We start from the raw sequence: 15,315 nt of genomic DNA on the forward strand, positions 1-15,315 counted from the left end.
GAAACAAGATCAATTCGAAACAAAACAAAAAGATACAAGTACAATCACCGCTTCATATAAAATAGCATAAGAATGTATGATCGTATCAATCTTACCCCTGCTCAACAACAACAACAACAGCAGCAGCAGCAATTGCAAAGGAGGCAGAATCGTGATAACAATACTCCCGCCACTGCTCAATATATACCAACTTCTTCAACAACGTCGTCATCATCATTATCACAAAGAAAGAATAAATCAGTCCAATATCAATTGAAAAAAGTAATAGGTCAAGGTTCATATGGTGTAGTATACAAGGCAATAAACAAGAAAACTTCACAATTAGTAGCCATAAAGGAAATAAATTATCACAACAACGACGATTTAAATGAAATAATGTCGGAAATTGATCTATTGAAAAATTTAAATCATACAAATATTGTCAAATATCATGGATTCATTCAAAAATCATCATCTTTATATATTATTTTGGAATTTTGCTCCCTGGGTTCATTGAAAAATATGATAAGTTCAGGACATGGAATACCTGAATTCAACGCAAAAACATACATTAAACAAACTTTAAATGGATTGAATTATTTACATAATCAAGGGGTCATTCATAGAGATATTAAAGCTGCTAATTTATTATTAAATGCTGAAAGGATTGTTAAATTAGCTGATTTCGGTGTCTCTACAAGAGTAACAAATACTGCAATGACTTTAGCTGGGTCATTGAATTGGATGTCTCCTGAAATTTTGGGTAATAGAGGTGCATCTACATTGAGTGATATTTGGTCATTGGGGTCTACAGTAGTGGAATTATTGACTGGTGATCCTCCATTTAGTAAATTGACTAATACTACTATTTCGTATGCTATTGAAAATGATAATTATATACCTCCGGATTCCATGTCTTATGAAGTGAAAGATTTCTTGAGTAAATGTTTTCAAAAAAACATGTACAAAAGACCAACTGCATTAGTCTTACTAAATCATCCATGGATAACTAATGAAAATGAAAATAAAAATAAAAATAAAAGTGAAAATAAAAATAAAAACAAAAACGAACATACCGCTCCCCCTGTCATTAAATCTAATTTGAATAAAAAATTAAGTAAGTTTAAAGAAACAAATTTTGCAACTGATGAATTTTGGGATAATGATTTCGAAAATGATGAAAACCTTATCCTATCCATAACAAATAATAATGACAATTCTCCATTGAAAAAACAATCTTCCTCTCCATCAAATGTGATGGAAACTCCAATTGCACAACGAAATATCAATGGAAACGAAAATGAAATGAAAAATAACCTTTGTCCCTCTCCTATTAAAAATACACCTGCATTTATGAAAATATCTCATAATAATAATAATATTCTTACACCAAAAAATTCACGTTCATCCCTTAACAACAATACCAACACTAATGATAATGATAATGATAATAAAGATGTATCAAAAAGTGAAGATTATTATCTAAATAAAATACAAAAAGGTAAGTCAATAAAAAATTATCTCCCAATAATCTTCCAAAAATGTGATCCATACAATTTAATAGAAATTATCATGCAAATAATGATAAGTATAAATAAAGATAGCGATAAAAAAAATACTAAACTATTTTTAAAAAATTTACAATACCTATTAGAATATGATTATCAAAGCAATAATTCTAAATTAAAACAAATTTTCATATCAATTGGTGGGATCCCAATTTTATTAAATAACCCAATCCTATACGAATCAATCGTATTCAATTTTTTCGCTAATAATTCAAGTTCAAATTCAATTTCAACCTCAAATGATTCCAAAGAAATTCTAATACAATGCGGTATTATGAATCCTGAAATTATTAACAAGCTTAAGAATACAAAATTATATTGGCAATTAATATATAATTTCATGGAACATTTAAATTCTTCTTTATCATCCGCTTCTTCCTTAAAAATCTGGTCAAATTGGTGTCAAAATAATTTATCAGTATCATCATTAATCAATAACTTAAATGATAAAAACTGCAAAACAATCTTATTAAGATTATCAACAGTGTCTCCCGTTTGGTTTGCTAAAAATTTCTTACCTCATATTGTTAATTCAAATTGCATCACAAATAATACTGATCCACAAATATTATATGTGGTTTTAAAATCAATAACTTGTATGTTTCAAGCAACATTTTCTACAGCACATTCTAATTTAAATCCTTCATTCCCACGTAGTGGTTCAAATGTAAATTCATCTCCAACAAAATCCCCATACTTATCACCAATAAGAATGTCTCCTTCATCATCACCTTCTCGTGGTGCTGTTTCTTTAGTGATGATGACCGCATCTCCTGGTACATCATCACCATCTTCTTCTTCTTCATGTTCTTCTTCGTCCTCGTCATCTTCTCAATCATGTATGATCAATGCGTCGAAATTTAAATTACCAGAAAATTTTACCAATTGGTTATTAGATTTCTTAACTGATAATAAATTAATTATGACGGGAAATGTTCATCTATGGAAATATTTCATTAAATTACTTTCATATTTGACACATTTAAATAATCCCCTATTAATTCAATTGAAATATAATATTGATTTTATTAACTTTAGTAATAATTTATTGAAATTTTATGAATCTATTAAAACTTCTGACAGTCACACCAAGAAAAGTACCAACATGTTGGCAAAGAAGAATTCAATAAAATCTATTATTCAACAATTACTTACAATATTATCGGAAATATCATCAAATGAAAACACAAATCAAAATCCAAAAGAAAACATACACAAATTTCATCATCCTTCACAAGAAATTTCCTCATTAAATGAATCATTCATAAACTTGGCATTAAATTATTTACATAATGATGATTTTATTGTTGAAGGATTAGATTTAATCTTACAAAATTTTTCAATAATTCAAAACGACCAACTCAAGAAATTATCAAATCATTTAACAAACGCATTTTATCAATTTGGAAACTCAACAAATGATGATGACATTGATTTCAACAAATTTATCAAAATTTTCATTAAATTTTGTTCAATGACATCATCATCATCATCATCATCATTATCATTACTAGATTTAAATTATAAACTCATATCAAACGGATTATTTTTCCAAAGGATTGAAATGTTTTTTCAAAATTATTTTAATAGTTTATTAATTCAAATTGATCTTTTAAAATTCGTCAAAATAATCTTTATGAATTCATTACAATTTGCCACCGAAAAAGAAGAAGATATTGACGAGGACATGTTATTAATCGTTAATAAAAAATTATATGAAATTAATACTTTTTTACAAAATAATTGGAAGACAGGAAACAAGATTGAGGATGGGAAAGTTGGTAGTGATTCAATTTTAATTCATCAATTATGTAATAATATTCAAAAATTATTAGTGAAATCCAATAAGAAAATAATGATAGAGAAGGGGAATATTGTGTCTTGACCGAAAAAAAAAAATTGAATAGTCATTCATTGCATTTATATAGAGCTTTTACTTTGCATTTATCTCGAGTATTCTTCTACGTTGTCCATAAAAATAAATTCGTCATTTTTTGTACGTACGTACGTATGTAGATATATCAACTACAAAAAGTATCATATTTATTATTATTATCATTATTATTATTACTATTATTATATCTGTATGTATTCATTGATTTTATTTTATTTTATTTTGATTCTTAGAGAAAGAGACAATACAAGGAAAACAAAAAGTTTAAATCCTTTTAATTGTTTGTTTATTTTATTCTAAACCAAGTAGGTAAGTAAGTAAGTAAGTAAGTAAGTAAGTAAGTGAGAGTGATTTATATTTATCATTTTCAAAAAAATACTATAAAGTATACGTACAAAAAAACGATTATATTTTTATTTTTAGGATTTTTTTTCGCTTAGAAACATTTGTGATGAACGATAGAAGGACCACTTTCATCATATTCTTGCTTTGAGATCCACATTTGTTGGAAAGTAGTCAAAGAAGCCAAAATGGAACCACCAATCCAAACAGAGTATTTTCTTTCAGGAGGAGCGATAATTTTAACTTTCATTGAAGATGGAGCCAATGCAGTAATTTCCTTTTGCATTCTTTCAGCAATACCTGGGAACATAGTAGACCCACCAGACATGACAATATTACCGTATAATTCCTTTCTAACGTCCACATCACATTTCATGATGGAATTATAGGTGGTTTGATCAATACCTGATGATTCCAAACCTAAGACAGATGGATGGAATAAAGCTTCTGGAGCTCTAAATCTTTCATTACCAATGGTAATAACTTGACCATCTGGTAATTCGTAAGATTTTTCAATGGAAGATGATTGAGAAGCAGTTTGCATTTCTTGTTCAAAATCTAATGCAACGTAACATAATTTTTCTTTAATGTCACGAACAATTTCTCTTTCAGCAGTAGTGGAGAATGAATAACCACGTTCACTTAAGATCTTCATCAAATAATCGGTCAAATCTCTACCAGCTAAATCAATTCTTAAGATAGCGTGAGGTAATGAGAAACCTGCATAAATTGGGACAACGTGAGTAACACCATCACCAGAATCTAAGACGATACCGGTAGTTCTACCAGAGGAGTATAAAGATAAGACGGCTTGAATAGAGACGTAGAAAGCTGGAACGTTAAAAGTTTCAAACATGATTTGAGTCATTTTTTCTCTGTTAGATTTTGGGTTCATTGGAGCTTCAGTTAAAAGAACAGGATGTTCTTCTGGGGCGACTCTTAATTCATTGTAGAAAGTATGATGCCAGATTTTTTCCATGTCATCCCAATTTGTGACGATACCGTGTTCAATTGGATAACGTAAAGTTAAGATACCTCTTTTAGATTGAGCTTCATCACCGACGTAAGAATCCTTTTGACCCATACCGACCATGATACCTTGATGTCTTGGTCTACCAACGATGGATGGGAAGACAGCTCTTGGAGCGTCATCACCGGCGAAACCGGCTTTACACATACCGGAACCGTTATCAATAACTAAAGCAGCGACTTCTGTATTGAAAGGGGGAGGGGAGGTTAAGAAAATATTACATTATGGTAGAATATAATGAAAATATTTTAATAGTGATAAAATTGTTAGTAAAGAAATTGTTTATGGTTTTAAATAAACTGGAACCATTTTCCCCATTTTATTCAACTTTATGCTCTTATTATTATTATTATTATTATTATTATTATTATTATTATTATTATTATTATTATTATAAAAATAATAATAATAGTAATAATTAGTGTCATGTTTTACAGATCGAGATCATTTTATCGTGATTTACGAGAGGGATCCGAGAATTACCCAAATAGGAAATTCTGGAAAATTTCCCGAAAAACAAACAAAAAATTCCCAAAAAATGAGAAACCGACCGGAACTGAATTGAACTAAAAAAAAAGGAGGCATATACCAAGGGAAATAATAGCTCTATGGTATAGTGGTCATATATTGCATTTTTACCTGGGGGAAAATATAGGCATTGGAAATCTCTCTTGCCTCTTGTCGTATGTAGGATGATAAATATCAAAGTGAAAATGGTTGGATCGCGACTGGATCAGACTGGATCATGATCCTATGTAGTGTAAGTTAAATGTAAGTGTAGTTGTAGTTGATTTGGATACTCGAAGGATGAAACGCGTGCTCTTTTATATTGTTCGTTTTGTTGGTTTATGATTTGTTCATGTCAAGAAGAATGGAAAAATAAGGAAAATGGTTGAAAATAGGAGTAAGTTTTGGAAAATAAAAGTAGTGTGAACATACCAGAATCCATTTTTGTTTTGTAGTTTTTCTTTTGTGGTGGTTTGTTTCTTGTATGAAAAGAAGACTTAGTTTTTTTTTCTTAGAAATGAATTGGAATCAAGTAGAGAATAGGATTGAATAAGTAATCAGAAAGAGAGAGGTATGTGTTGTTATATAATTAAGAGAGGCAGACAGACAAAGAGACAGATAGACAGACAATGTGTGTGAAAGTGAAAAATTCCAAAACGAGAGAGGGAGATTCGAGGAAGCACCAACTAACAACAACCAGTTAAGACCAATCTGTAACAGCGGCAGCAGCGGCAGCAGCGCGGAAAAAGGAGAGGCCACGGAAGCAGCTCCACGATGCGTTGGCCACTTTAAGGTTTTTTAGGTTTTCCTGGTGTTCCCGCGCCTCGATTCCGCGTGGGTCCTGGTGGGGGCGGGCGCCGTCGCTGGTGATGGATCTGCGGGAGTCATGGAGGGTAATGCTCAGAGGATCGTACTTAGATAGATCTGTGATCCTCTGGAGGCTCGTTAGTTACTTACCTACTTACTTAAATATATATAAATATATATATATATATTTTAGTGTAGTATAATGTAGATTGGAAAAAAATTAACAGTTACGTAGTTATGTATTATTTATTGTGCTGGATTCGGGGTAAATATAATATGGCAGTCCACTAGACTCGTTGATTGATAGATAGATAGATAGTCTACTAAACTAGCATATGGTTTTTGCGCTTTTGCTCACTCGCTTGCTCATGTTTCCCGGTTCTTGTTCTTGCTCTTAAATTTAAAACGGTTGGGCACTTCGCTTCAACTGTTTAACAGCACCCACTGCTAGAATTAGTCAAACTTTGACCTCCTGTCAAATTGACATTAGAGTTCTTATCACCCCCTTTACTGGCTGCATTACTATCTTCCATCTTTTGTTGATTCATACTTTCTTTAATTTGTCTAGCCATAGTCAAGAATGCTTCTTCCACATTAGTAGAGTTCAATGCACTTGTTTCCAAAAATGGCATCTTATTAGAATCTGCAAATTCCTTTGCCACATCATATTCCACAACTCTTTTATCTTCCAAATCACATTTATTACCCACCAATAACTTCAAAACAGTAGATGTAGCATAACGATCAATTTCTTGTAACCACATCTTAACACCATCAAATGAATCTTGATCAGTAACATCATAAACAATAATAATACCATGAGATCCACGATAATATGAAGATGTAATGGTTCTAAATCTTTCTTGTCCCGCAGTATCCCAAATTTGTAATTTAACAGTCTTCCCATCTAGTTCCACAGTCTTAATCTTGAAATCAACACCAATGGTGGAAATATAATCATTTGTGTATGTATCATCTGAAAATCTTAATAAAAGACAGGATTTACCTACCCCGGAATTACCAATCAACAACAACTTGAATAAATAATCGTATTCACTGTTCATGTTTGTGTTATGTTGCTCTTGTGGTTTGTTTGTTTTTGTTGGTGTGTATCTTATCGATGTATATGTATATGTATATATATATATATATATAACGTTTGTGTTATGTTATGTATGTACAGTGTAACGCTAAAAACTGTTTCTATTTTTTTTTCCCCCTTCTCCGCTTAGTTGGCCTTCACACACAAGAGGTAGGTAGAAGAATTACAATATGTAACGGTTAAAGGTATTAAGAGATCACTTTTTTGACAACAAGAGTGTGCATTTCAGAGCTAAATAGAAAGGAAAATAATAAATGTAATTATAATATATATATAAACATATACATATATACATACACACACACACACAATTATTGGAAGATCAAGATATACCTCACACCACCCAGTTACTTACTTGCAAACCCATTTCTGCCATGTGTCGAATTTTGATTTTACCCCATTAGATAAACCTCCGCCAAGTGAAATAAGAATTCTATGCTTCCAGTCATATGATGTCCATTACCCGGCTTCAGAAGTTTTTACAGCCCTAGTCACTTTTAGCCCTGACTACTTTCAGCCCTATATGCATACACCCAGCGCCTTTGGAACCCTCAAATATTACCTTTCAGAGTTTAACAGTTTAGTCTAATAGAGTCTACGTAGTGGAACTATGTATGTATGTACGTTTACAAGCATCTTAGTGTGTGTGTGCGTGTGTGAAAAGGTAGACTGGTTAACCAAACTATCTACAACAAGATTTCCTATAACTCACTATTTACATACATACAGGTCCCACGATTTCATTATACTATACATTGGTTAATTCATTGGATAATAATTTTTGCTTCTCTATTTTCTTTAACTGCCCTGAAACCAAGTGTTATTATATTTGAAGATTCCCCACAGTCATAGCAGATTTTAGGCTACCATGTTAAGACCAATAACAAGTCGCTCAACTAATGTTCGATCATCTATTCTACAAAATGTTCACACAAGTAGTAATACCTCTATATTACTTTCAACAAGATCAATATCGTCCAAAAGTTTAACTTTCCAAAATTTATCTTCATATTCAAACCTTAATAATGATTCTAACCATGATCCATCTCAACTATTTCCATCACCGTCTCCTTCTTCTTCTTCTTCTTCTTCTTGTTCTTCCACATCTTCCAAACCACATAATGCTTCTACTACGGTACCGGGGATTTCTCTCAATCCTCCAGATATGAACAATATAAAGAATAATAATAAATCAAAATATCTAGTGACTGATGTATTGAATTCAAGATTAATGAAAAGGAAAATAGATAAACCAAACAAAAATCCATATTTACCCAACTTCGATACTTTTAATAGATCTCATGCATCGTCCATTTCATCCACCACTGAAAAGAGAGATGTAATGCAATTGTGGTCCCTTTTGGAAGCATGTCTTCAATCAAATTATTTCGATAGAGCAAAATCTATATTAAATTCTCTTTACATGATTAATTCTCATAGAAAATATTTCATCGATGATTATAATCTATATTTGAAAAAATTATCCGATTCAAATAGAAATAATATAAATTTGGACCAAATCTTAATGGATGATTTGAAAACAAAATTTAAATCAATTCATTATAATGATAGAACATTATCCATCCTAATTCATCATTCATTATCGTCAACTTCGAATAAACATGTAAATATTAAAACATACTTAAATATGAATAGAAACGGTATAAAGGAAATCTTAAAAAATATAGATATCTTAAACATAAATGATTTCCAAAAATTATACAACGATTTAAAGTTCATTCAACAAACAGACATCCCTCCATCAATAAGATCAATATTGCATCAAGAATCCATGAAAACAACAACATCAAATACTCCAAATCCTACACAATCATCAGAACAACAGCATGAAATCGTTAGATTGGATAATTCAGTAGAATCTATAAAGAAGCAAAATACAGAAGAATTAGTCGCGGTAGATACAATCGGTATGAAAGTAATCCGTCATACCTTATTAGGTTTATCGTTGAATGAAACACAACGGAATTTAATCTCAAATTACAATTTCGAACCAAATGAAAACATAATGAACAACAACAATCACACCACCGCAAGCAGGAATGATTTGGATTTTTTCGAAATTTATAAATCATTAACGAACGAATCTGAAAGAGAAACATTCGAATCTATCCTTGAACAATTCAATATCGATAGACAACGTGCCCTAGAGAGTAGAGCTGCTGATGCAGCAAAGGAACGTTGGAAACATGATTTTGAAGAAGCTAAAGAAAGAGGAGATTTATCCATTAGGAAAAGTCTTAATGTGAAATTATGGAATTGGTATGAATTAATGTTACCCATTCTTAAGAAAGAAATTGAAAAGGCTCAATTGAAATTAGAAAAACAATCAAAAATCTTTAAGAGTCAAGATTTTGATCCATACCTTTTATTAGTCAATCCTGAGAAAATGTGTGTCATTACAATCTTAGAATTATTGAAATTAAACTCTACAGGTGGGGTCATTGAAGGTATGAGAACTGCAAGAGCAGTTATATCTGTGGGGAAAGCTATTGAAATGGAATTCAGATCTGAACAATTATTGAAAAATGAATCTAGCATCTTCAAAGATATTAATAAGAAATCAGCTGAATTTAAAAAAATCGTCCAAAGGGCAAAATCTAATTTTAGATCTACTCAATTGGAAAAATCTAAAATATTTTGGCCTCAAGCTGTTAGAGCTCAAATTGGTTCTATTTTAATTTCGACTTTGATCCATGTAGCCAAGATTGACGTCGAAGGGTTTGACCCCATTACAAAGACAAAAGTTTATGGTGAAGCCCCGGCTTTTGCTCATAGTTATCAATATTGTAATGGTATGAAATTAGGTGTCATTAAAATTCATAAAGCTTTAATTAATCAATTGAACGGTGAAAGGCTTGTCGCCTCAGTACAACCACAATTATTACCTATGTTAGTTGAACCAAGAGAATGGAAGAACTGGAGATCAGGTGGATATTTCTATACTCAATCCACATTAATTAGATCCAAAGAGTCTCCTGAACAATTAGCATATTTGAAAGCAGTCTCAGACAAAGAAGCAATAGATGACGTTTACAATGGGTTGAATGCTCTAGGTAAAACTGCATGGACAGTCAACAAAAGATTATTTGAAATTATTTCCAAAGTTTGGAATGAAGGTATTGAATTTTTAGATATTCCTCAAATTCAATATGATATGCAATTAATCCCACCACCACCGAGAAATTCAGATCCTTCTATCTTACGTGAATGGAAATTACAAAACAAAGAGATTGCCAATAAAATATCCAAAAATAGATCAATTAGATGTGATACAAATTATAAATTGGAAATTGCAAGAGCTTTCCTTGGTGAAAAATTTTATTTCCCACATAATTTGGATTTTAGAGGTAGAGCATACCCTTTGTCACCACATTTTAACCATCTTGGTAATGATTTGAGTCGTGGGTTATTAATCTTTTGGAAGGGTAAAAAATTAGGTCCTGATGGGTTATCATGGTTAAAGATTCATTGTGCAAATCTTTATGGTATGGATAAAATTCCATTTACTGAAAGAATTCAATTTATTGAAGATCATATTGAAGATGTTAAAGATACAGCAGAAAACCCATTAGATGGTAAAGGATGGTGGAAGAAGGCAGATAAACCATGGCAACTTCTTGCTACATGTATTGAATTGAATGAAGCACTAAAATTGGACAATCCAGAGGATTTCATTTCACATCAACCTGTTCATCAAGATGGTACTTGTAATGGACTACAACATTATGCTGCATTAGGTGGTGATGTAGAAGGTGCCACTCAAGTCAATTTAATTCCTAATGAAAGACCTCAAGATGTTTATAGACATGTAGCGAATTTGGTTAAGAAAAGATTAGAAAAAGCTGTTCTCGCAGGCGATAAAAAGGCTGAATTATTAGTTGACAAAATTACAAGGAAAGTGGTTAAACAACCAGTAATGACAAATGTTTATGGTGTCACGTATGTGGGGGCCACTTTCCAAATTGAAAAACAATTGTCTGAATATTTCCCCGATCGTAAACAATGTTTTGATTTATCTAAGTATTTAACCTTCCATGTCTTTGCTACAATTAGAGAATTATTCCATAGTGCTCATTTGATTCAAGATTGGTTAGGTGAATGTGCCAAAAGGATTACTAAATCTATAAGGCTAGATGTTGATGGTAAATCCTTTAAAAATGGTAATAAACCGGATTTTATGTCATCAGTGATTTGGACAACACCCCTGGGATTGCCTATTGTTCAACCATATCGTGAAGCTACAAAGAAACAAGTGATGACTAATTTACAAACAATTTTCATTAGTGATCCATTTGCCATTAATGGTGTCAATGCAAGAAGGCAAAAAGCTGGGTTCCCACCAAACTTCATTCATTCATTGGATGCATCACATATGTTATTATCTGCTATTAAATGTAAGGAAAATGGTTTGGAATTTGCATCAGTTCATGATTCTTATTGGACTCATGCATGTGATGTGAATAAGATGAGTGTTTATTTGAGAGATGAATTTATTGAATTACATAAAGTCGATTTAATTGAAAGACTGAAAGATGAATTTGATGAACGTTATAAGGATTATGTTCAAATTGTTAAGATTGGTAAGACTACTGAACTTGCTAATAAGATATTAAAATGGAGGAAAGAACAAAGTGAGAAATTAGGTAGACCTTTAACATTAGCTGATGAAATTCATATGGAAAAGAAAAGACAAGATATGTTGAATTCAGAATCAGCTACTGTGAGAGCAAAGGGAAGTAAATTAGTGACGAGTATATCACTTGTTGAAGATGTTAAAGAGATTGATGAGTTGAAGCCTGTGACAGAAAGTATGTCAGTATTAGTTATTGTTCCATTAAAGCTACCAGAAATTCCGTCAAAGGGTGATTTTGATGTCCAAAATGTTAGAGAAAGTAAATATTTCTTTTCGTGATAATGCATTATGATAGAAAACCACACACGCGAAAAGTTCCATGATACCCAAAAATAGAAATATATCTTGTAAATATGTAATAAAAAAAATGTATGTCTATATGTTTTATCTGAAGTAATTACGATAATATTAATGTTATATGTATTGTTAATTTAAACATTAACGATTCAACATATAGGAATGTTTTTCGTGGGAATATATAGTCTATGTTTAAAAATGTCTATATAATTGTCAAAGCTTCTCTACGTATAAATAATCTTACCTTGTTTTTCGAAACTTTCAATTAATGGCAATAAAGGAGCCATTTCCTTCCTATCGATAATTTTAAATTCCTTTGAGAAACTAATAAAATGGGCGAAAAATGAATTCCAATGAGCTTCCAACGACAAATGCACAATCTTATCAAAATGATGATGATAAATATGTGCAAAAATTCTAAACATTTGTACCATAATCCTTTGTACATCCCTCAAAAATACCTGTGGGAACGTAGCGTCATTCCTCGTGGGGAACAAATTCTTATCATTGACTTTATTATTTATCCACGTTAATGCCAGATCAATGTATTGACTTGCCGGTAGTGAGACTTGTCTATTATTGGCGTCTAACCATAAATAATCAGTATGCGGGTCGGCATTCATAGTCGGGTATGCGTCTGGTGTGACATATTCTGCAATGACTCCGTAAAATTGGTTCAAATTAGTGAAGAATTCGAAGACATTTAATGCTATCCATTCTCCGATGTCTACATATTTAGGTAATTGAACGATTGTCTTGAATGAACCTTTCACTAACGCTGTTCGAACGAAGGGTTCACTTAAAAACATTACTTGTTGGGTTTCAGGCTTGTCGGATTGATGTGACGTTAAAGTATTTTGTGATGCATTGGCATTTATTTTATGAGATGAGGAATTTGATGATGATTGAGGTTGCTGTTGTTGTTGGGGTGGGAGATTGTTTTGTGATTTCCTTTTTGGAGATGGCAATTTTCGAAGAGATAGTTTAGAATTACTACTATGAGGACTTGAATATATTGTACTCATTTGAGGAGGCGGAGTTGGTGTTCCCAAATTGTGCGTTTGGTTCTTTGTCTTTTTAGAATTTCTTCCAAAACCTCTGTCATATAAAAGAGTAGAAAAGTAGAAATCGATCGATTTTTTTTTCATTTCATGTTAGTAAAGCTTGTTAAAAATATAAGCTAAAATATAATTCTAGTGAGTAGCTGCAAGACATACTTGAAGTTGAAAAATGACATTGTAAATTGGTTCTTTTTGCTGTTAGGTTATTCTGAAAATACAATTGATGATGGACAGAAGTTTCGCTGAAAGAGAAGAAGTTGTTATTAATTTCTATTTTTATAGTTCACGATTAAGGTAGCTCGTATGCATAGGTCAGATGTTGCTACTATCGCTGTAATGATTAATTTAGTCAATAATGATTGTCAACCTTACCATTAATTGATTTCATGTACAAGTATTAAATTTCAGATCAAATCAATAAGTTTTGGAATTTTTCACTTTTCCCCAAAGGGGTGTGCCGGAGAAATAGATGTGTCATTTCGGAGGTATAGAGTGACGCCGTCTTTACTGACATTTTTTTCATGAGAAAACTATATCTGGACTTTCTTGTCGAATACTTAAGAAGTAATACTTCCTCGATGGTTTTGTTCGTAAGATTGTTGATATTAATTAGATATTTATGTTAAGATTGTATATGCGAAAAACAGTACTTACATATTTAAAGTTTTGCTATTGAGTTTTGTGAAGAAGAATGCGAATATTAATACTGAGGGAAAGTCAACCGGTAAGCGAAAACATTAATCATTCAGCATCCTCCTCCTCATCAGCATCTTCTTCAGGAGTGACTTGGTAGAAGGACAATTTATAATTATTCTTCTTAATAGAAATGAATCTAATCCAATCTCTCAATTGATTCTTCTTCAAATATTTCTTAGTTAAATATTTCAAATATTTACCAGAAAATTTAGTTGTAGAGACAATAGTCACTATAGAACCATCTTCCTCAACAGTGATTGCATTGCCCAAATTACCAATGGTTCCATCCACCTTAATATGATCAATTAAAAATTTAGCATACGAAGCTGGATCAAAGACACCATTTTCAGTTGGGGAGGAGACATCCACAGTTAATGTCTTGATAGTCTTTTGTTGTCTTCTTGAGGTCTTAATATAATATATACGTTCTTTTGTTAGTAATTTTAGCCCATAGTTGGCCATATCTGTTATATCATTCGCCTACTGCTATTAACAATCACAACTAAATTGAGGGGGAAACCTCAATGTGAATTTTTAAAATACAGCAAAGCTTAAATGAGTATGCATTATTTCTACATATACGTTGGTTAAATGCATTTCCAATTTTCTGGGAAAAACTTCTTCTTTGATAAGTTAGTTTGTTTTGTCACAACAGGAATAGATCGACTTGTATAACAGATAGCGTCCCCAAATAAAGTTCTTTCTAGAACCTATGGAATGGATGTATTAAAAAAACGTACAATTGGTGCCATTTCGTTTGTTTATTTGTCTGGATATAAGTTTGGTTTGGGTTACTTGAGGGTATGGAAAGCTAAATGTATTTCACTTTGTTACAACTAAATGCTTGTGAACCACTGATGGATGTACTTGCACATATCCATGTACCTCTTCAAGTTAATAGATAAAACGAACAGTTTTCGCGTCTCTCTGATTGTTTTTTGCGTCACCCAAACGATGTTACACGAAAACAAAAATAAGAACAACAACCGTATTTGAAGACCCAGACCTCTTCTCAATACCTATTTTCTGAAATGTACGGATGTAAGGTTTTGCTTTTCAAAATGCACGGATGGTGCCGTCAATTTTTTGGGGATCGTAAAAGAAGAACAACAAGAAGAAAACGTGTAACAATAAAAGTAAATCAAGTCAAAATAAACAGAGGTGGATAGGATGTGTTATTAGCAGACCATATCAGAACGTAGTTCAAGCAGTTTACAATTGGCTTTTTTTTAACAGAACAGCTCTGTCTGACCCAGCATACATATTTGGATTATCCCATACTCTTTTTACACAAGAGTTTTCTGCAACAAAACACAAATACTATAGTATTCCCTGAAGTTTAAGGTGTCGTAATAAGTGGGGTCAGCAAAATTAACAC

At 31.8% G+C, this 15,315-nt stretch overlaps 6 protein-coding genes across 6 annotated transcripts; 2 read left to right on the forward strand and 4 right to left on the reverse strand.

Annotated features, from left to right (window-relative positions):
• Positions 1-72: 72 nt before the first annotated feature.
• Positions 73-3,432, forward strand: CDC15 (serine/threonine protein kinase CDC15; the record flags this gene model as incomplete). Its single annotated transcript, XM_003671275.2, has 1 exon — positions 73-3,432. One exon carries the CDS (start codon positions 73-75, stop codon positions 3,430-3,432), a length of 3,360 nt encoding a protein of 1,119 aa, XP_003671323.2.
• A 445-nt stretch (positions 3,433-3,877) lies between these two features.
• ACT1 (actin) lies at positions 3,878-5,762 on the reverse strand (the record flags this gene model as incomplete). The annotated part of the gene is made up of 2 exons (XM_003671276.2): positions 3,878-4,995; positions 5,753-5,762. 2 exons carry the CDS (start codon positions 5,760-5,762, stop codon positions 3,878-3,880), a joined length of 1,128 nt encoding a protein of 375 aa, XP_003671324.2.
• A 796-nt stretch (positions 5,763-6,558) lies between these two features.
• On the reverse strand, positions 6,559-7,191 carry YPT1 (Rab family GTPase YPT1; the record flags this gene model as incomplete). The annotated part of the gene is made up of 1 exon (XM_003671277.2): positions 6,559-7,191. The coding sequence occupies one exon, from the start codon at positions 7,189-7,191 to the stop codon at positions 6,559-6,561; it is 633 nt and encodes a 210-aa protein (XP_003671325.2).
• Positions 7,192-8,097: 906 nt separating this feature from the next.
• RPO41 (DNA-directed RNA polymerase) lies at positions 8,098-12,162 on the forward strand (the record flags this gene model as incomplete). Its single annotated transcript, XM_003671278.2, has 1 exon — positions 8,098-12,162. One exon carries the CDS (start codon positions 8,098-8,100, stop codon positions 12,160-12,162), a length of 4,065 nt encoding a protein of 1,354 aa, XP_003671326.2.
• A 242-nt stretch (positions 12,163-12,404) lies between these two features.
• On the reverse strand, positions 12,405-13,417 carry MOB2 (Mob2p; the record flags this gene model as incomplete). The annotated part of the gene is made up of 2 exons (XM_003671279.2): positions 12,405-13,278; positions 13,398-13,417. The coding sequence occupies 2 exons, from the start codon at positions 13,415-13,417 to the stop codon at positions 12,405-12,407; spliced, it is 894 nt and encodes a 297-aa protein (XP_003671327.2).
• A 565-nt stretch (positions 13,418-13,982) lies between these two features.
• RPL22B (60S ribosomal protein eL22) lies at positions 13,983-14,399 on the reverse strand (the record flags this gene model as incomplete). The annotated part of the gene is made up of 1 exon (XM_003671280.2): positions 13,983-14,399. One exon carries the CDS (start codon positions 14,397-14,399, stop codon positions 13,983-13,985), a length of 417 nt encoding a protein of 138 aa, XP_003671328.2.
• Between the last annotated feature and the right edge of the window lie 916 nt (positions 14,400-15,315).

Source organism: Naumovozyma dairenensis, chromosome 7, assembly GCF_000227115.2.
Source record: "Naumovozyma dairenensis CBS 421 chromosome 7, complete genome".
NCBI classification, from domain to species: domain Eukaryota; kingdom Fungi; phylum Ascomycota; class Saccharomycetes; order Saccharomycetales; family Saccharomycetaceae; genus Naumovozyma; species Naumovozyma dairenensis.